This window comes from Drosophila ficusphila, unplaced genomic scaffold, assembly GCF_018152265.1.
Source record: "Drosophila ficusphila isolate 14025-0441.05 unplaced genomic scaffold, ASM1815226v1 contig_198, whole genome shotgun sequence".
Lineage (NCBI taxonomy): Eukaryota > Metazoa > Arthropoda > Insecta > Diptera > Drosophilidae > Drosophila > Drosophila ficusphila.
Window position 1 is genome coordinate 7,418,646 of NW_025064092.1, and position 20,390 is coordinate 7,439,035.

Genomic DNA, 20,390 nt, shown 5'->3' on the forward strand with positions numbered 1-20,390 from the left:
ATAAAATAATTTTAAATAAAATTAACAACGACGTCAATGTCGCTCGGCGTTGATTGCCAACGACTGATGCTGGAGTGCTGTAGTGCTGGAGTGGCGGTGGTGGTGTGGCACACGTCTCCATCGCAAAACCACCCAACCGCTAAATGCCGGCAGGTGCAGCAGTGAAGCCTCGGCAGAGGGAAAACACCACCCAACCACCACACCACCCCACCCCCCAAGCTCTGTCGATGTGGGCTTTGTTTGGAACTTTGTTTGTTTGATGAAAATATGATAATTGGCAAATTTGACAGGGGAATTTTTCTTAAGTGCGTCGACAACACACACTCGCACACACACACACGCATACCTTCTTGGCATCTCTTGATTTTACTGCAAACCCTACTCTAAAAAACACCCCAGTTCGTAAACCCCTTTGCCCGATTTCCCCATCTTCCTTCTTGGTAAAAGTTGACAAGATAAAGTTTTTCGACAGCGCCGTGTGGTATGCAACGAAATTTTTTAATGACAGCCAGGTGGGCGTGTCCTTCATGTGTGTGTTCGTGTGTGTGTGTGTGTATTTGTTATTATGTGATTAAAATTAATTTTATGGTACGGGTTTTAATCGACGCAACTGCCAGCGGCCAAAAGCCAAACTTTGTCTGCACACCAAAACTGTTATATGTGGTATATCGATCTGCAGAACCCCTGAAATTTGCTCAAAGAACTTTAATTGTTGATTAACAACCGCCGGTGGCCTTATTAAAATTGATTAGCCATCTAGAAATCCGATAGCAAGCGCTGGGGGTCTTTTGGGGAATGAGTGAACTTTAACCTATATGCAAATAAATAAGTTCAGAAATCAACATAAGTCTAACTACGAATTTGCGTGTCATTGCGTGATTATTGTCGAACATGTTCATAAACAATAATTTCATCAACATGGGAACACCACACGACCACCACTTCATGTGTCTATTTTATCAATATTTGTGGATGGGCCGACGACGCTGATGATTATTGGCCATAAACAATAGGCCCGAGCCATAGCACATAATTGGCATTAAAAAAGCATCAACAACATGCGTGTATTGCCATGTGGCATGCCGAAAAATGCAAAACAGCCGCCAGCCGGTTAATTCTATTATCAATCAAAGGACCCAGGACCCAGGACCCAGAACCCAGGATCCAGGACATGTGAAAGGGTTTTTCGCATGAGGATTCAAGGGGTGGAAGGGGGCAGCGAAAACTTTGGTATGCGTGTTCGATTTTTCATTAGCATACGGGATACGGGATACGGAATACAGAGACAAGGGAACTTAACCGAACTGAAAGAGCCACCCTTTTTCGAAGAGACAGGAGAGACATGACAAGACGACAAACGACTCAAATTAATTGCATAAAAATCTTATGGGTGCGGTGGTAAGCCAGTGGTCCTGGGTCCTGAGGGGGTGGCTCTTCTAATTGCCAACTGCTTGGCTGGCAGACAAGCGAAGCTCAACACCCAACACCGAACACCCAACACACACCCCGCACACCACCCCTTTAGCCAAATGAAATTTTTCAGCTTTCTTAAATAAACGTAATTAGCGCAAGTCGCGGGGGGGAAACGCACAAATGGATTTTCTTCACTTCACTCCACTCCACTCCACTTTTTTCGAGGGCATGTGTCGTCCTCTAGATTGTGGATGAGTAGTCACGCATGTGGCAACTGTACCCCCGCAATTTGTATTCAATACGAACGCTTACCAAAGGATTTAAAACGAAAATTGATTTGAAACCTACGTTATTTCTCTCAAGTCAAAAACCTTAATGAGTGAAAATAAATTACAACGAAGTTATGCAACGAAATTCAGCGTATGCAAATAAAGCCCAAAAATTGAGGGGTAAAAACTGTCATTTCGATTTTTGGATGTCCACAAATTTTGCGAAAAGCCCGGGCGAAAGAAATATTAAAACAATAAATCAACTTTTTGAATTTTGCAGCACACAGACAGCAGAAATCATTTTCATCCCTTGAGCAGCAGAAACTTTCTGCAACTCCTCTGTGGTTGATGAGGTTGCAAAAGGGGGCGAAGGGGGCGTGGTAAGGGTAAGGGGGGTGCCAGTAAGGTTATTATATGTAGCATCTACTAACAGCAATCAAACAAACTATAACAAATATTTTCGAGAGGGTCTGAGAGGACCACTGCTGTTGGTTTTACCTCCAGTATTGACTGCGAAATTATGAAAATTTACATTTTTCCCGGACCACTCCCAACCAACCAACCATCCAACCAAGCAGAGAGACAAAGAGCTGGACAAAAGACTGGACAGGAGAGTTGTGTTCCCAGGATCGAGCAGATAGCTTGGGTTATAATTTTCCCAAAAATATTGAATGGGAGTGGGTGGGAATGTGGAGCATTAGAGTAGCGAGCGAAAAGCAAACGATTTGTAATTAACAAAATTGCCAAGCAGCCGAAAAGTATCCTCCCCCCTGAATTTTGTTTTACCCTTTGCATAACAATTGACAAAGCAGTCAATATACATGCATGGGGGTTTTTATAAGGGGGATTTCGTGAAGGAAGGAGTTTGGGTTTCGGAAACAACAATAACAAACACTCGAAGGCAAATGACGAAAAACGTCGCACAATTGCCAGCATGAGTTTCGCCTACACAAAGGACAAAAATATCTTACTCTAAAGGAATACATTTACCATTACATTCATAATTAAAAATAGTACAAAAACATATTTTTTAAATTAATTTAATGCAATGATTCGGTTGGCCAATGATCGATTTTGGCTAATTCCTGAAATCAATGAAATCAAATGAGTAAAATTTCTCTTGGTGCACAAGAAGGAAGCATAAAATGCCAAAAGGAATTAAGGTTATGCCTGAGTCTGTCTCTATACATATATATATATATATATATATAAATATATATTCCACATGAGCCAAGGGTTTTTATCTTGGAGTGTGGGTGTGGGTGGGGGGTGGTGGTGAGAGTGTAAAAAAGGGGTTTAATCAGCGAGCAGCAGCATTTCACACACACAGAGACACCAATCTACAAATACAAATTAACAATAAGCAATCAAAGACACACACAACGAAGCTCTTCAAGGCTTGCTTATAAAATAATTCTCTTCTGCCGCTGTTGCTTCGTTCTTTTTCGTTTTTTTTTTTTATTTTTTTTTTTTTTTGTATACGTTTTTAGACCGTCAGCTGCCAATGGCAAAGGCAAAACCGTCAAAGGAATTAAAATTCATTCGGGCATAAAAATTTTAGAATATATATATGACTGACTGACTGGCAGAAGTGGGCTGTGGAGCGATGGATAGAGATAGCGCATATATAAAAAAGGGGTAACTTTTGCCAGCAGCAGTAGAAGCAGCAACATCATTCAGGTTTCAGGTGGGGTGGTTGGGGGTGGTCGCTTTGGGAGGCTGGCTGGGCTGGGGTTGGCTCTGTTGTTAATTTCCAAAAAGCCAAAAGACAAATGAGTAAAAGGCAACTGCCGGGGAAAAGAAGCTTCGTCTCAATGTCGTCAACCGGTTTGTTTTTTTTTTATTTTGCTGGCGCTTCTTGCTGAATTTTATGCGCCACACACACATTGAAAAAATTGTATTTACAAAATAATTATAAATTTAGTTTTTGTTCACAGCTGGATTTTTGCTCTTTACATTTCAGTTTCCTCCCACCATGAACATCTCGAATTGGCTGTGATTTAAGATCACAAAGTGGTTTCTCTCAGTGCACACGTTGCTTTATGTGCAGCTTGTCATTGATTTTTGATTGTTTCAAGTGTTGGCAAAGGAGTAGCTCGCGATGCTTGCAAAAAGGGGTTGGGGTTCGCTGTTCGGTGTTCGGTGGGTTCGGTGGGTTGGCATGGGGCCTTCGGAGTGATAAAAGGAGGCAAGGCATTTCTGCTGTGGGAGGAAGCTGGTTTAAAGTCTGCCAAGTGCACCCCAGAGCTTTGACGCCAAGGCCTTTGTTTTTGTTGTATCGCTGTGTATCGCTGTGTATGTTGCATTTTTGCAACTGGCAATGCCCAAGTTGGCAATTTGAAACAAAAGATAACAAAGAATATGACGAACAAGAGCGCGCGACCAAGGAGCGAAATAATAAAAATGGAGAGGAGCGAGAAATAAAATAATGGCAGAGAGCAGAAACAAAGAACCCAAAAGAGGTCACATGTGGAGGAGTCCCTACAGTGAAACCCCCTTCTTTTCTATTGAGCTCCCTCAATCGAAAATGATTTATCTGAAAGATTTTTGTATCTATGATACATATCTTTCGATAGTAGTCTTAGTTTAGCCTTTGATTGCTCGCCTCAATTCAGTTTGTCTATTCAGCCTGCCAATTAAATTCCCGCTGATGGACAATTTATCAACTTAAAGACCTCAAATCGCAGGTAATTTTCCCAGAATTTTTGCATTATTTGTCAATTGCCAGGGGGCGTTCAAAAGGGGGGGTGGAGAGACTCGAAATATCTGGGTTGGTTGGTTGGTTGGTGTATGGAGGAGCCCTGGCAATTTACAACAATTCAAAGGCATAAATCAAACGTTTTGCAAGTTGAAGTTGGCACGAAAACGTGGTTTGGATTTGGACAGAAGGGGGTTGTCAGTCAAAAAGTCATTCAGTCATTCAGTCATTCGTTCATTCGTTCATTCGCTTATTTACGCATACACGCACACAACGGCAAAGTTATTGAATTGATTCGAAGCGGGTTTTCCGCGGGAGGGGGGAAGGGGGGTTTGGGGGGTTAAAGCTCCCCCTTGGGGGCACGCAACTTGTGTTCGTCTTTCGTCTTCGCTCTTCTCCTTGGTGTTGTTGTATTTTTTGGATTATAAAGTTTTGTAATTAAAATTTGACAGCTTTACAATTCCCAGGACCCCCACCCCCTCCCTCCCACTTTTCGATCCCCTTATCAGTCGGAAAATGGGGGTTGGGGGGAAATCTTCATTGCCGCGCGAGTATTCTTATTAGAATTTTACAATTTTCGATTTATGTTTCAATTTTATTGTCTGCCATTTTGTGCGTGAGAAAGCAAAATAAAGGATTTTGCCCTTCTTCCTCGCGCTCCCTCCTCCCCCGTTTTTATTTAACCCTTAAGTGGGCGAGAGCTGCTTGTTTCAACTCTCCATCCCTTACATGTGTATATTTTTAATCAAAGCTGCCCACCTTCAACCCACACTATGTTCGCACTTTTGTTTCTAATTCGTTAAACTTTTGCTTAATAATTGTCTGGCTGGTACAGCAAAAAGCCCCTTGACTTTTATTCATATTGCCGAAAAAATTCGGGTCTTCTTTTTTCATATTTTTTATTTTTATTATTTTTGTTCTTTTTTTTTTTTTTGTCGATAAGCACTCGAAATGTGATGGGTGGCCCACGGGTTATTTGGGGCCCAGTCACATGTCTAATCCTTTTGCTTATTGATATGATATCTGCACACGCAAAAAAATATAAAAAAGGTTGTCTATGCCAGCAAAATTTTATTTTATACAGGATTTTTTTTTTGTTTTTTGTGGTTGTTGTTGCTGTAAAGGGTCTGAGGGGGTCTTTTTCATAATCAAAAAACGTTAAAATCATAGTCTAGACAATAATTTATGAGCACGGCACATTGCTCATCTCACGGTCTCGGTTTTTTGGTCCTGTTTTTAGTCCTGCCCGCATGGAGGAAATCCTTTCCCCCACTGCCGCCGCTTAACCCTCAAATGCCAATCAACATCTCTCGAGCAAACATTCGTAAGGCTCGAACCGAAAGTCCTCTCCATCCTGTCTGATGATCCTGCCGCTCCTGCTGCTCCTGTCATTGTTTTCTGTTTGTGCCTTTCATTTTTTTCGTGCGGCTTTTTTTTTTTTTTTTTTTTTTTTGGTGTGTTGGCCTTGAATGGATATGTATGGATATGAAAATATGAACGTATAGGAATAAAATTCGAGAGGAAGGGGCGTTTGTCAGTTTCTAATGGCTTAACTTCCTTCCGCTTGCAGTTGTCCTTTTTGCTATTTGTTTCGTGAAGTTGGCAAAAATTTCAGGGGGTTAAGCAGCAGGTATCTGTGCAAGTGCAACACACAAAGCTACTTAAGGGGTTAAATGGGATCGGGGCCAAAGGCTAAAGTAACAGTTGAAAGGAAGTAATCGATGGCATAAAAACGAAGCTAAGCGAATGCTAAATTTATTTGGATTCAAAGAAAGCAGGAGGCGATTTTAGGGGGCGTGGCAGGGAGGAGAGGAGGTGGCACTACGACGGGACACTAATTTGATTTGAACATCAGCGTCAACTTCTAATTGAATTCCAGCCCCTTATGGCTGTCTGTGCATCGATTAATTCGCCCGCGCCTCCTTCTGAACTAAATCTTCGTTTGATGACAATTTCATTTCGACGGGGGCTTCAAAGCCTCTGGAAATGCATAAAAAGTTCCGAAAAAAACGACGGAGAAAAGTAGATATGGCCAGCTTATTTTAATTGCCCGACTGGTTTTTGGAAATGAGGAACTTTCAGTGAAATTGGATGGGTTTAGCAAACTATGGGTTAAATTGATCAAATATTTAAAAATAAATATTATCAATATTTAAGATGAAATTCTACTAATACATATGTTTTGTTATTTTTCTATTATATTTCTTTTCTTTTTTTTAAATAAAATTGTATTCCCTTTTTCTAAAATCAGATTTATTAGCTTTAAAATTGTGTAGTTTTTTTTCTAATAAATTGATTGTTAAAGGAGAGCCAGAGAGTGTTACTAATTTAAAACAACGCCCACTGTGCGTCTGGCTGCGGTCGCATTTTGACCGAGCCACGGCAATTATTTTGACGACGCTTAATTTGCGTTGAGTTGGAGATTTCTCGGATGCGGATGATGACGACGACGAAAACGGAGATGAGTTGAGTTGAGTTGAGTTGCGATGAGATGAGATGAGTTCAGATGAGATGGCGATGAAGATGGGGACGGCGACGATGTCGCGGTTAACTTGCATCAAAATTGAAGCGACAGCAGCATAGCAAACTAATTAAAGCCCAAGCATTTACCGCCCCAAATTGAACGATTTTTATGCTTAGACGTTTTTAATTGTTCGAATTTCGGTGGGTTCGGTGGGACCTGCGTTTGATGGCCCAGAACTTAAATGCAGATCCAAGACATATTTTACGTTTTTCCTTCGCATTTCATCGCATTTCACCAGGGTGTTTTTTTAATTTGAAATCAATTGTCTAGTTAATTGCTCGACTTAATTCGTTTCTTTTCCATTTGTAAAATAACGATTTTTAGGTATTACCAATCGTTTTAATACTTCTTTGTTTGAAATGCTCTAAAGTGATTTCGAGTGCCATAATTTGTTGCGCATAAAGTGTGCTACTACCGCTTCTTGGTAATTGCAATTAATTCCCGGTCTTGTTTTTTTGTTGTACAATCTATTATAATAATCGTTTTGGACTGTCACACGTACACACAGAATTCCGAAGGTTAGCAAACAAAACGCCAACGGAGGCTAATCAAACACATCAGCAACATTCAGGCAGACAGCAACAGCATGACTGTGAGATATTTGTAGTGAATTGCTGCCAACGGTTTTTGTCACTATCTTTAAGATAATAAATTCAAATGCAAAGTTAATTAATTGCCGAGTTAGCTATTTGCCGTGGGATCAGCCGACAACAGCCACAAGTTGCTGCTTGCTTCTTGCTGCTGCTTGCAAACTTAATTTAATGGTAAATTAATAAAAAGAAATGCAATTTGATTTATCGACAGGCGAAGGCAAGGCGGAGTGGGATGAGTGTCGTGTCGTCTTGTGCTAATTGAAATGCTAAATTTCCGTTCATGCCTGTAATTGACTTGGAGGCCCAGAGGTGCGATGTGGAATCGAAATTGACAATTTTACAATTTTACAGATAGCCAGCCCCTCGAGTTCCTGCCCAGCGGGTGTGTTAGACATTTTCGAAGGGGGGAGGGGTGGGGGAGCCCCCAAAAATTAATGGCTACACAACGTTGGCCAAGACTCGGCAGATTTTTCATTCAGCACCCACCGCCCCCTTTCTTCGGTGATTATTTGTTGGCCATAAATTAAGATCAGTTTGGTTTTTCTTTTTGGCCATTGCATTTCCAACTTGTCACCGTTTTAATGGCCTCCAATTAAATAAAGCCATGTGCATGTTTTTTTCTATACTTGCTATACTTGAAGTGGCTAGTGGAGGAAAACGATTTTCCCTTTAATGAGGCGCGGGAAAGTTGAAAATCCAACAATAACGCTGATGCAACCGCCGCAGTCGCATCAACAAAACTTGTTTTTTTTTTTTTTTTTTTTTAATTCCAATTTGAACTGAACTAGCTCACGCAACAACAAAAGCCCAACAAACGAAAATAAGGAAATAATCAATTTAAAAAAATCAAAATCACACATTTACCCAGCAGAACAGAACAGAACTATACTAGGCACTAAAAGTACACATCCACATACGGCGACAGAAATCAGTCAATGTGCGAAAGAGAGGGGCGTTTGGGTCAGACAGAGATAGAGAGGCGCACACACTCGCCGATCAGAATCCATATGCGATAAATAAATTGAATTTATCCGCAATTGGTCGAAAAAAGCAGGAGAGTGGGTGGATGATCAGAGGCATGGGAAATTATCTGATTGAGGGGGATTTTTATCACAAGGAGAACTGTTGAGAAGCTATCTCCTCCTTACAAAAAAAATAAAAAATAAATAAATAAAAAAATAAAATAGAATGCCCCCTCTGACAACGCCACTGTGCACGATAATGACTGTTTTTCACTTTAATCAGCAAATACAAATGGCAACAACAGGCACGATAAGCATAACAGCAGCAGCATCATCATCAGCATACAGTAGTAATCATTGCAGGCAGTAGTCCTAAACTAAGCTCAATGTCTCCAGTAATCCATGTGCTTTGGTATTCGTGTGCTGATTGATTTGAATTGAATAATTGCAATTGTGTGGCTGGTATTTGTATTTGCATTATTATTATTTATTATTCGCCGTATGTCTTTTTGTACAATACTACTGTTCAGTTCAGTTCTGTTCAGTTCAGTTCGTTTTTGTGTTCGAATTGAGACTAATAATATGTGATAAAATCATATACACGTTACCTGTTTCATTTCGTTCAAAAGAGCGCACCAAATATATATTGTAGTTCAACTTTTGCCTCGACTGGCATAATAACTCATACTAAATTCGAATAATCGCCAATAATTTGGTTTGCATCATTTCAAACATTTGACAAATACCAAACAGCAACAACAACAATAATAAATAAACCCAATGAGAATCAAATTAATAAAAAATCTAAAATAATTGAGCTCTTGCCTTGGAATCGAAAGATTACGACAATATATTGTTTGATGATTAGAAAATGAGAGAGAAGTGAGCGAGAGTTGACGAAAAATTATCAGGCGATCGATGAGTTGTTTAAACAGTTGATCTGGTTTTCTGCTGCCTTGCGCCGGCTGGGTTTAAATTTAGACCATTTGCGTTAGACATTTGATGGATTTTCCGCTCGATTTGCATTTAAAAATAACACTCGCATTGTCTTTCGCCTGGAGCGTGTATCCAAATATTTGGTTGTGTCAACCAAACTGTGGCATAGACTATATACTATATACTATCCAACCCTAAACGGGGTTTTGCCTCTGACGTAGACGGTCTCAGTAAATAACTATAGCGTATCTATACGCATATAAATAACCAATATGGTCCCGAAAAATATCATATACTTCAATTTCAATTAGCCGAGAAAGTCATCCGTCAATGCGAGAATTATATTTAATTTTTGAGCGCCCATCGTGGGATCGAATTAAATGGGGATCGCAGACACGCGATGATAAGCACAAATCGAATTTTGTGCATGAAAAATTATGATTATTTCTATTATTTCTAAACCGATTATCTATCACGCTCGAACGTTCGGTTTATGCTGGTCAACGAATGAGTATTTATGAAATGCGGGACAAAAACAAAAACTGTGCTAAATAATCGGGTGTTCTTATCAGCCGAATTTTAAATAAATCCTAAAGTATGACGGCAAGGGTTTTTAGTTTAAAATTATTAATTTGTACGTTACTTTAACTTATTATTTTTTTATATGGTTAAGGTTTTCCCCAAAACTTGTTATCAGACTACAAATTCAAAATGATTATTTGCATTTTCAAGTATTTACTTGATATTTAACCACTTGCTCGAAATCAGAAGCAGAATTATCAATGAGTTCCCATTTAAAAGGGCACTCCATAAATGTTTGTGGTTTCCTTCACCGCTAATCAGATATAATTTTGTTTTTTCTTTTTTTTCCACGCTCTGGTGTTAGGATAAACAACTAAATCTAGCCGCAAAACAAAGTCCATAAAAAATTGATTTCGTTTTGGGGCTTGGCCTTTTTTATCGTTATGCATAAAATAAATATGTGAAAAATGTCGATAAAGAAATTCTATAAATATGTGTATATACATATTTGAGTACTGTTTTTTTTTGTTTTGTTTTTGTTTTTGGGAGCAGATAAAAACAAAGAAAATGTGACCTACAGATGCGGCTGAATGTGTTGTATTTTTTAATGGATATATTTCTTGTATTTCGCTGGTTTTTTTCCGCATATTTGTATTTGTATGCTGCGTGATAAAAAGTATAACTAAGTGCCATCGAACGTGTCGTTTTTGTTTCAAAATAATATGTGCTTAGTAGAAGTAACGAAGCCAAATCGAAGCGGAAGCTGCCCGCTGCTAATTTGTTGTTCATTTGTTTGCGCTGTCAAGAAGCATTTAGTTTTTTTGTTTGTTGATTATTATTTTTTCTTTTTTCGTTTTTGTTTTTTTTCTTGCGATTTATTTTTGGAAGCGAGACGCGGCCCAAAGCACTTTGTCTATAAAAATGCACTTCTGCGAAAAAATAAACACATGCCTCATAGCCAAAACAAACGCACATCTAGTGGGGAGCTTCTGCACTCCGACTCTAACAACAAACAACTGTTGCAATTCCATTTAACATGATTTCTGCGCAAAAACTCGCGCCACAGACAACAGTTGTGGATGGAATAATAATTGTTGCTAAATCCAGAATAAAATAAAGATTTTTTCATATTTTTTCTGGCTCTGAATTTTTTACGATTTGTTACAGTTTTCTATCATCTTTTCAATTTAAAATTCTAACTTAAGAGCTACTAATAATTTGCCCATGAACGTAAACGCAAGTCCCTGGGCTTCTCCGTTCATATTCCTGTCGATCATCTTCGGCTGCCACTTCGAGGACAAAAAAATATTGTCGCATATTTATGAACATGTGTAACAGATAAATCTGAATCTACGCACACAGCAGTGTTCATAAGTGATTTAGTTGTCAGTCGAGTGCATTTATCACAGCTGTGCATGGGCGTCGGTTTGGGGTTCTGCATTCGAAACGGGGGCTTTCGGCGGAGGGGGAGGTTGGGAGGGGAGGAGGTGTTGTCCGGGCGGCCGTGATCAAACTTATGAGTTTGGGCCCACCAGCAGGCGGCGAAAATAGCTTTTAATGGATTTTAGACAAGAAAACGCGGGCTAAAAGTCAAAGCCACCAAATGGGGTGTAAAAAAAAAACAGGAGTACATTTTTAAGTAAAGCCAGTGGTCTTTAAACCTATTTTTTTTCTTTTAACAAATTTAACAAATAAACTAGCAACACCTTTTTAGTTTTCTATAATTTGTAGGCAAATGAATTTCTGCATAATATTTACGAAACCCCTTGAGGTTCTTAAATCCCTGGCTAAAATCCTTGCCTAAGCCACTGGTTGCGAAGTCTGGCCAAGTGAAGTGATAAAACATTAAAGAAATGTGCTTTCCCTCCTTTTTTACACTCTCCTTCTGAAACACCTAGGGGTTGCTAATGGAAAAGAAGCTGCTGCTGTTGCACTTAATGGCAAATGATAATGATTGATGCTAAAATGCAATGCACCACTTCTGTGTGCACATCTTTAAATCATTAAAAAAAGCCACACGAAACACTTCAAGTCGAAGCTTTTCACGGGTGGTTTTACGGATAAGCAATCTTTCTATACGGTGGGTTTTCCAATAAGAAAAACCACACAATAAGGGGGAATACCCTTTTCTTTTAATTGTTTATTTCGTTAAAGAAAAAGAAAAACCTCTTATCAAGGAACTGGACTATGATTTATAAAATTGTAAGCCCAATAAATAAGCTTAGATTTCTAACTCGAACCCATCTTCACCATCATTCCCCTTTGTTTACCTATCATCTGGTGCTGTGTAAGCAAAGGCATTCAACAAATTTGTAGGCGTAAAAATTGTCTTGTCAATATTTTAATGATATCACTTTACACCCCTTGTTTTTAGTCCTTGTCCTTGGAGCTCCAACCTCATTTCCATGTCGCAAAAGTTTCCTCCTAACTTTTTCCTTGGCTTGATGTTGGGTTGATTTTACTGTCCTGGCCCAGGGAAAAAGGCTCAAATCCCTATCCGCACTTTTTTTCCTTTCTTTATTTTTTTTTTTTTTTTGCTTGTTTGTCCCTTTTTGGCTGCTGCTTCTTCTTCCTAGGGGTGTAAAGCAGAAGTCAAAAGTCGCGCCGCTCATTTGTTTGTCTTGTATTTTTTGTTCGGTTTCGGTTCGTCGTAGTCGGGTAACATTTTTTTCTCTGTTTGGCTAGAAAATTACAAGAAAGGAAGGCTGGAAAAGCGAGGACTTTTCTGAAGTGAAGGGGTCTTTGTTTATTTCTGCAAGTGTTTTCTCAATTGTGCATACTGGTTTGGGAAGTCGGTGGTCCTCGGTCAATCGTGCGTCGTCCTCTGCGGTTTGGAATTTCTCTCCTTTTTTCGTTTTTTTTTTTTACTTTAGCAGTCTATGGTATCCTTTTTACCAACCAACCGCTCTTTTTCTCAAAGCCTTTTCGCGTACTCGGAATTTCGGTTTTCGGTGTGGGCGGCGACGTTTGTCTAATCTTAACGGTTTTACATTTCATTGCGCTTTATTTTATTTTATTTATATAGGGATATTTGACCTAAGTCCGCTACAGTTTATTAAATTAAAAAGTCACTTAAAGTTATTTTGGTTCTCTGTTTTTTTTGTTGTTGTGGCTAGACAGTATACTTTTTGCCCGAGGGTCTGTTTTTAATCTACAGTTGAGAGCTTCGGGTTGAAAGAAGCATTTGGAATATGTCTTTAACCTGCTAGGTTAGTGCTTAAAGTGTTTACTGTTCAGGACTTTGATTTTCTGATTTCCCGGCTAATCTATTCAGTAACATCGAGAATTGATTAAATATAACTTACCTCTTCATCTTTGGCAGCTAATAAAACAGCAGACTGTCCGTTGTTGTTGTTATTGTTCTTCTTCTTGCGCTTCTCGCTGTTGCCGCTGTTGCTGTTGTTATTGTTGTTGTTGTTATTGTTGTTGTTATTATTGTTGGTGTTGCCGGTGGCTGTGTTGCTGGTGTTGTTGTTATTGCTGGTGTTTGTATTGTTGTTGGCGCAATCATCGTCCTCCGTTGAATGGGTCGCATGTTGCTCGCTCTCGTTGCCGCTGTTGTTGGTGTTATTTCGACTACAACTATTATTGCTATCGGTTGTGTGATTATTGCTAACATTTAAACTAGCATCCCCCGCATCCTTTGGATCCTCAAGATCCTCTGTATCCTGCTGCTGCTCCTGCTCTTGCTGTGGCTGCTGTTGTGTGACTGCTGCACTCGACTCAGTTCTGGTTTCTTGCGGTGCATCCAGCTCCATATCATCAGCGTTCGATTGCATCGAGGCGTTCTCCTCCTCATCGTCCTCGTCCTCCTCCTCTTCCTCGTCCTCCTCCTCCTCGTCCAGCTCTTCGTCTTCCTCTTCGCCCTGGTGACTATTGTTGTTGTTGTTGTTGCCGCTGGTGGTGTGATTGATGTTGCTGCTGCAATTGCTGCCCTTGATGTTGCTCGTGGCAGCGGGTATTGCTGCTGCTTGTACCGTCGATGCCGTCGACTGCTGCTGGTCTGCTGCCGCTGCTGCTGCTGCTGCCGCTGCCGCTGTGCTGATTGCTGCTGCAACATCGTTCGCCGGCGAGTGCAACGGGGATTGCTGTTGCTGTTGCAGTGCCGCCGCTGCTGCCGCAGCTGCCGCCTCCATCATCATCATCTGTTGGGCGTGATTGAAGAAGAGCTTCGGATTGAGGCAGGCGCCGCCACCGACACCGACACCGACACCGTCGCTCTGTTGCAAACTGCTCTGCAACTGCTGCTGCTGCTCGGCGCTGAGCAACGGCGGCGATGGCGACGGCGTGTTTGTGTTCGCCAGCAGATTGCTGCCGTTCTGCTGCTGCAGCGTTATGGCCGCTGCAACAATGGAGTTGTTCAGCAGCTTGTCGCTGTCGCTCTCCAAAATGCCACCGCCTCTGGTTGCTTGTTGCTGCTGCTGCTGCTGCTGATCCTCCTCACTGTCGTTGGTTGCTGTTGCTCCTGCAACAACTGCTGCTGCTGCTGTTGTGTCGTTGTTGTCGCTGCTAAGGTTGCTCTCGGGATTGCCGGTCGATAGCTGCTCCTTGAGTGTGTTCACTTCCTTCTCGGCCAAAGTAGCGCGCTATAAGAAATTCATTTATCAAACCAGAAATTGGGATTAGTTTTCAATTATTTATTGTATGCATTTATTTCTATAAAAAAAGAAACTCTTCCCCTCATATATTATATTATCCATTTAATTTAAATAAATCATTACCCACCAAAAGCAGTCGAGCAACAATGTCCTGCACATATGTTGCTTAAAGCAAAAAAGCATAAAAGTTTTTGCACCCGCCTACACTTGCTCATCAGCTTAGGCCAACTATCGACCCTCATTAATTTTACTTTTAAAGTCATTACGGGTTAAATTTAGCCAAATTAATACGTTGCAAAAACTTTTCTCGGCCCCCCGAAAATGCCAGAACCAAAATACACCCACAGCCACACACACATAAACACACTCAAACACACACACAATCACACCAAATGGCACAAAAGGAGAGTCGAGCAGACGGAAGGCTTAAAAAACATTCCGAAGTATTTCCGTCTGCATTAGCAACCAAAAAAGCCCAACAAATAACAACAACAAGGATATAGAGGCAGGAACAACAAATTTATAGTTTATCGCCGGTATCGATAAGCCCAACTTGAAAATGTTCCCTGCCATTAGTGACCCCTGACCTTCGATGTGTTGGTGTTGGTGGAAGTAGTAGTCTCCTCTTTTCCCCCGTTCAAAATTGAGAAATTAAAACAACAAAACACAGAAACCATTGGGCTCAACTAACTGAACTGAACTCAACTGAACTGAATGTGAACTGAACTGAAGGGGGGAAAATAAAAAACAGTAGAAAGAGCTCCCGAAGAAGGTTACAAAAATATGCGGTGCAAACTTTTTTGGCAAATTAGTCTGGGACCCAGACTAGAATCTGATTTCCCCCCAAGTTTTAAGGCTTCCATTTCCATTTCGCTTTTGCCTAAGCCCAAGCCCAAGCAGCAAATGGCGATGACTTTTGCTTCGATTTTCCTTTGATTTGTACTTGTTGGCTAGGTTCAGTTCAGTTCGGTTCGGTTTGGTTTGGTTTGGGTTTTGTGTGCAATTTTATTTGTATAAATACCGGAAGCTAGCAAAAAAGCAGGACTTCAGTCGGTGGGCGTTGCAGGCAATAAAGAACTTTGGAAATTAGTCGATGGGTTAGTGCTGTTGGCTGTTGCTCCTCCCAAGCTGAAAACCGAAAACTATTTGGTGTGAGACTTAAGCCTTTGCCGGTTGTCTTGGCCAAGTTGTTCTACTTCGTATTGATGATGGTTCCCGTTCTCCGATTCTCCAATCGAGTTAAGCAGGAAGTCGTTACAGAGAGCAGAAAAGCGAAATGTGTTGAATTCAGCATGATTATAAGATGAGATTTTTCAGATCACTTGAGGACATAAAGAACATATTCTTTCTCTGTATGTACAGCTTCCCTTAATAGCTCTCACCCACACCCTTGAAAACGTTCGACTGTCGATGATTCTCGCTTACGCTTAATGACTATATCCCTGGGAAACCAAAAGCAAATAATTTTTCTTGCCCTGCCAGGCATATTTGTCAACATCATCATCCTCATTACGATGGAGCCAAAAGGGGGAGTGCTCTCCTCGTAGATATATATATATTTATATATATATTTATGATATTTAAAAGCTCTTAAGTACAAACAACAGACAAGCGGTTGGGCGCTCTGGGGAGAGCTGCAGTTTTGTCCTTCGCGTCCGACGTCGTCCTTTCCATTCCCAATGCCAGACACTCGGGCAGACAGCTGGAAAGTGGGTGGTGTTGGGTGGTTGGGTGGTGTTGGGTGGTTTGGCGGGTTGGCTGGTTAGGTAGGTAGGTGGCTCTCCCGGCGGTTCAGTGTGGTTGCTCTGTTTTAAGACCTCGGTTGTTGGCTGCTGCTGCTGCTGCTGCTGCTGTCTTGTTGTTGCCGCTTCTCGTGAGCTGCTTAAGCTTGAAAATTGTTTTCATTATGACCAAGAGGCAGAGGCAGAGGCAGAAGCAGCGAAGGGATACTTTTCCATTTCGGTTTTCATTTTCTGTTTCCGGCTGCCACGTTTCCATTTCTTTCGCTGACTTTTTGCTGGACCGCCAGAACTAAAATTGATCAGTGCGCTCTTCCAAAAAAAAAAAAACCGAACGAAATCCCCGTGAGAAAGGCAGCACTTGTTGTTCTTTCCACCTCGGAAAATAGTTTCTTGGTTCCTTGTGACGGCATTGGATGGATTCTGTGGGCAAATCAATTAATGCCAGCCAGTCTAACGATTCTGGCCCACTTCGAGTTTGGTTTAGCTAGCAGCCCAGTTCAGTTGCCAACCAAATGAGTTAATTAACTTAAATGCGGGTGGCTTTGCCGGGACTTTTCTTTTTTTTCTTCCTTTTTTTTTTTATTTTATTTGGTTTTTTTTTTTTTTTTTTGTGGGGCTTTGCCCACTTTAATGGCTCTCTCGTCCTTTTGGCCCCCGTGTGTGTGGTCAGCTTATAGCAGGGCAATGCTTTTCGTATTTTTGTATTGAGCACCCTTTTAGCGTGCCCCAGCCAGCTCCCTCTTCGTTTTTGGGTTTCATTTAATATTTTGCCGGTTGCCACTTCAAAGGAGCTTTTTCAAAAACAAAAAGAAAAGCGAGCCAAATGTATACGAAAACGGGTAAAAATCTCTCTCGCTCGCGAACCAAAAATGCTAAGTGAAATGTTAGTCCCTTGCCAAAGGGACTGTTAAAATTCCATCCATACTCAAATGGAATTGAAATTGTGAATAATTTTGGATGGGCTAATGAGACGACATTCGAAAACCATACAATACAAGCTTACTTTATTTCCATGGCGTAATTATGATTATATATTAATCTAATATATATATATTCATTCAATGCTTTTTGTTTGAGGTCACAGACTGCAATTGTATCAACTATTGGCAGGCCCTACTTGAAAGTCCTTATCCCATTTCGAACGCCTGTTTCTGTTTCTGATTCTGTATTTTTTTTTTTTATTCTTCTTTTTTTTTTTGTGTCGTGTGTGTGTTTGAGTTGTTTGCTCGCAATCGTCGTGTGCTTGGCACATGTCAACTCATTCGCCAAAAGCCCCCGTTTTCTACACTCTCTGAAGTTGCAGCATGCGGCATTGTCTTAAGCTGTTTGTCTGAAGTGAGTTTGCCTCAAGACCCGCGACGAGCAGGGAATTCTTCTCTTTTCGGCAGGCAAGGAGAAGCAGCAGCTGCTGCTGTGTGGACCTCGGGATTTCATGATTCCCGGACTCCGAACTCCCGGACTTTTCAGGGGAAGGAAGGTTGGGCGAGCACTTTTTGTAATTAGTACGAAGGCAATGTTATGAATTGTGCTTCAGCTCAAGCTCGAGTGCCTTCGTCGTCGTCTTCTTCTGGCTTTTCAGGGGCCACATATCCATTCAACCCCCTGTTGCCCAAAAAAGGGTAGCTACATTGGCTGGAACACAGCAGTTAGCACGCGAGGCTGGCTGCATAGTGCGGTTTTGGACAATAAATCAAAGCAAATCAATGCAGCAGCAACAAATGGAGTTGAAGGCTCTTGAAAGGGTTAAGGTGGCACACGCCCTTACTCCTTTGAAGGCAGTTTATAAAAAGAAAAGCAAATGTGAATTGGGAAGAGATTTCTCTTAAGCAGAGTTTAATTTTCGAATCAACTATATTTAAAAATATTTCTTGTGCAGGCAGGTTATACATATAACATAAGCCTGCTATTTTTCAGTACTCTAAACTATACAAAAAATCCTCCTCCTTGGCAACCCTGGTTTAATATTTCTTGCCGGAGCCAATTTAAGCAGCTCAACTGTTATCCATTAATTGCTCGAGCTGCTCTCTGACTAAATACTCCAGGAACTCTGACTGAAAGCCAGCCCCACCCGCACTCGATCCCCATTCCCATCCCCACTCCATCCTCAGATTCGAGGCATGCCTTTGCATTTGCTTTACAATTTCAAACATCATTAGCAACGCACACAGAGGCGGGTTGGGGATGTGGGAAACACACACACACACACACATATGCGCACATATATCCCTTTTGGCTAATTATTTATTTAAATATTAAACAAAAAATACCCGAAACGCCGCACACACAAGAAACGAGTTCAAACCCCATCTCGAAGGAAAAAAATAAAATAAATAAAACTGCAAAACAAAAACAAAAACAGTAAAAAGAGTGGCATAAAATCATCGTACACAGAGAAATAGAAAAGACGAAAATGATGTATTGACGGTAAAAAGAGAGGGGATCCTGCACAAAAAAAAAAAAAAATAAAATACACACAAAAAACAAGGAGCAGTAAAAAAGCATAAGATCTCATCAACGATATATGTGTGTGTGTGTGTGTATGCAAATGCGTAACTGTACGTTCGTTAAGATACCGTTCTCTGGGCTAACTAATATTTTCTAATTTAAAATTCTGTTCCCTTTTTATTGTCCCCACTCTCCCAAAACAAAAAAATGAAAATACAAAAAAAAATCCTACATATGTAAATTTATAACATTTTCTATTTATTATCAAAAATCGGGCAAAAGGCATTGAGAAAGGGTTGCTGTTGTTGTTTTATTTCATTTTTTGTTTTTAGGCTGGGGGTTGTTGGTAACTGAAAACTGCTTGCACGCCCAAATGTATGCTATACCAAATATAAATTAGCTTTGATATGCGAAGCTGCTGACGAAGATGAGAAAGTCGGGGGTTTGGGGCGTGATATAAGGGTTGGGGCTCTGTAAAAAAGGATTATATACACGCGTGCCTTGCATGTGTGTGTGAGTGTGTGTGTGTGTCTGTTTTGTGTGAAAAGATGCTGGAAAAAGGATTATTGCGTGCGGCACAGCAAGAAGAAGACGGGGCTTCGTTGGCGAACATTTTAAGGGGGGGGTATTTCGATTTTTGTTGCGTTACATGACAGCGAAAAGGGTTTGGAGAACTTCAAGTTCCTATTACTTTTTTTACGATGCCAAAAAGTGACAAGAAAGAGCTGCTCGTGTGAGAGTTGCGAAACTCATAATACCCGAAAATCGGAGAGAGGGTGTGAGTGGGCATCAAATTAGACGATTTCTAATTGCCAAGAGCAAAGTGATATATAAGGATTATAAAAGTATACAAAAAGGGGTTACATGGCAAAGGAAAATAATTTATATACAATCGAACTATCAATATGTCATAGCAGTATTATATTTAGTATTGCAGTATTTCATATTGGTAAAGAGTGAATCTATTTAAATATGGAACATATTTTCTTAAAACAACCTTCATCGGACATCTGTGAATTTCTGTGCTTATACATAAACAGGCTTAGTTTTGCTGCCATTTCGTGATTAACGAGAGACTTTTCAAATCCCCTGCTTTTTTGAGCAACCCTTTCGGTATTCCTCCTCCAACTCCCTGCCTCTGCCTCAATGAGTGACCAAAAGTAATAATAATTTTTTCCTTTATCCTTATTATTACATAACGTATGCATACCTTTTTTGTGTGACCGAAATCCCCATTCCACAAAAACAGGACCAATCGTACATCAAAAATGAACGCTGGACACACACATGTGAGTGTGTATGTGTGTGTGTTAAATGAACCCTTTTTTTTTGTACTGTAAGGTAGTGGGTGAACCCATTGTTGTGTCTGCCCCATCCCAATCTTTTTTCGGTAGGCCTTTTTCGGCCAGGATTTTTGTTGTATGTATTTTGGTTTTTTTGTTTTGCTAAGTAAATAATTAAGCATTACACTGACCAAATAGCAGAAAATGGAAGTGGAAGTGGGGGCTTGGGGATGGGATGGGGATGGAGATGGTCAAGTCAAGGCAGAAAACGGGCCCAGACAAATACAAATAAATATAACTCATATGTGGGCATTGTGTGGGTTAAAAGGGGTTGGGGATTTTAGGGCATGTGTGTATGTTCATGTGTTCGTTCGGTCAGGCCATACAAATAATGATTAGAAAACA

General features: G+C 40.6%; 1 protein-coding gene across 3 annotated transcripts in view; it reads right to left on the reverse strand.

Moving 5' to 3' along the window:
- LOC108095294 (homeobox protein cut) overlaps positions 1-20,390 on the reverse strand; it is a 76,949-nt gene that overhangs the window by 19,825 nt on the left and 36,734 nt on the right. For all 3 annotated transcript variants that reach the window (XM_017196335.2, XM_017196334.2, XM_043207412.1), the window contains exon 2: positions 13,223-14,503. In XM_017196335.2, coding sequence (XP_017051824.1) covers positions 13,223-14,503 — 1,281 coding nt within the window. The remainder of the gene's footprint in view (positions 1-13,222; positions 14,504-20,390) is intronic.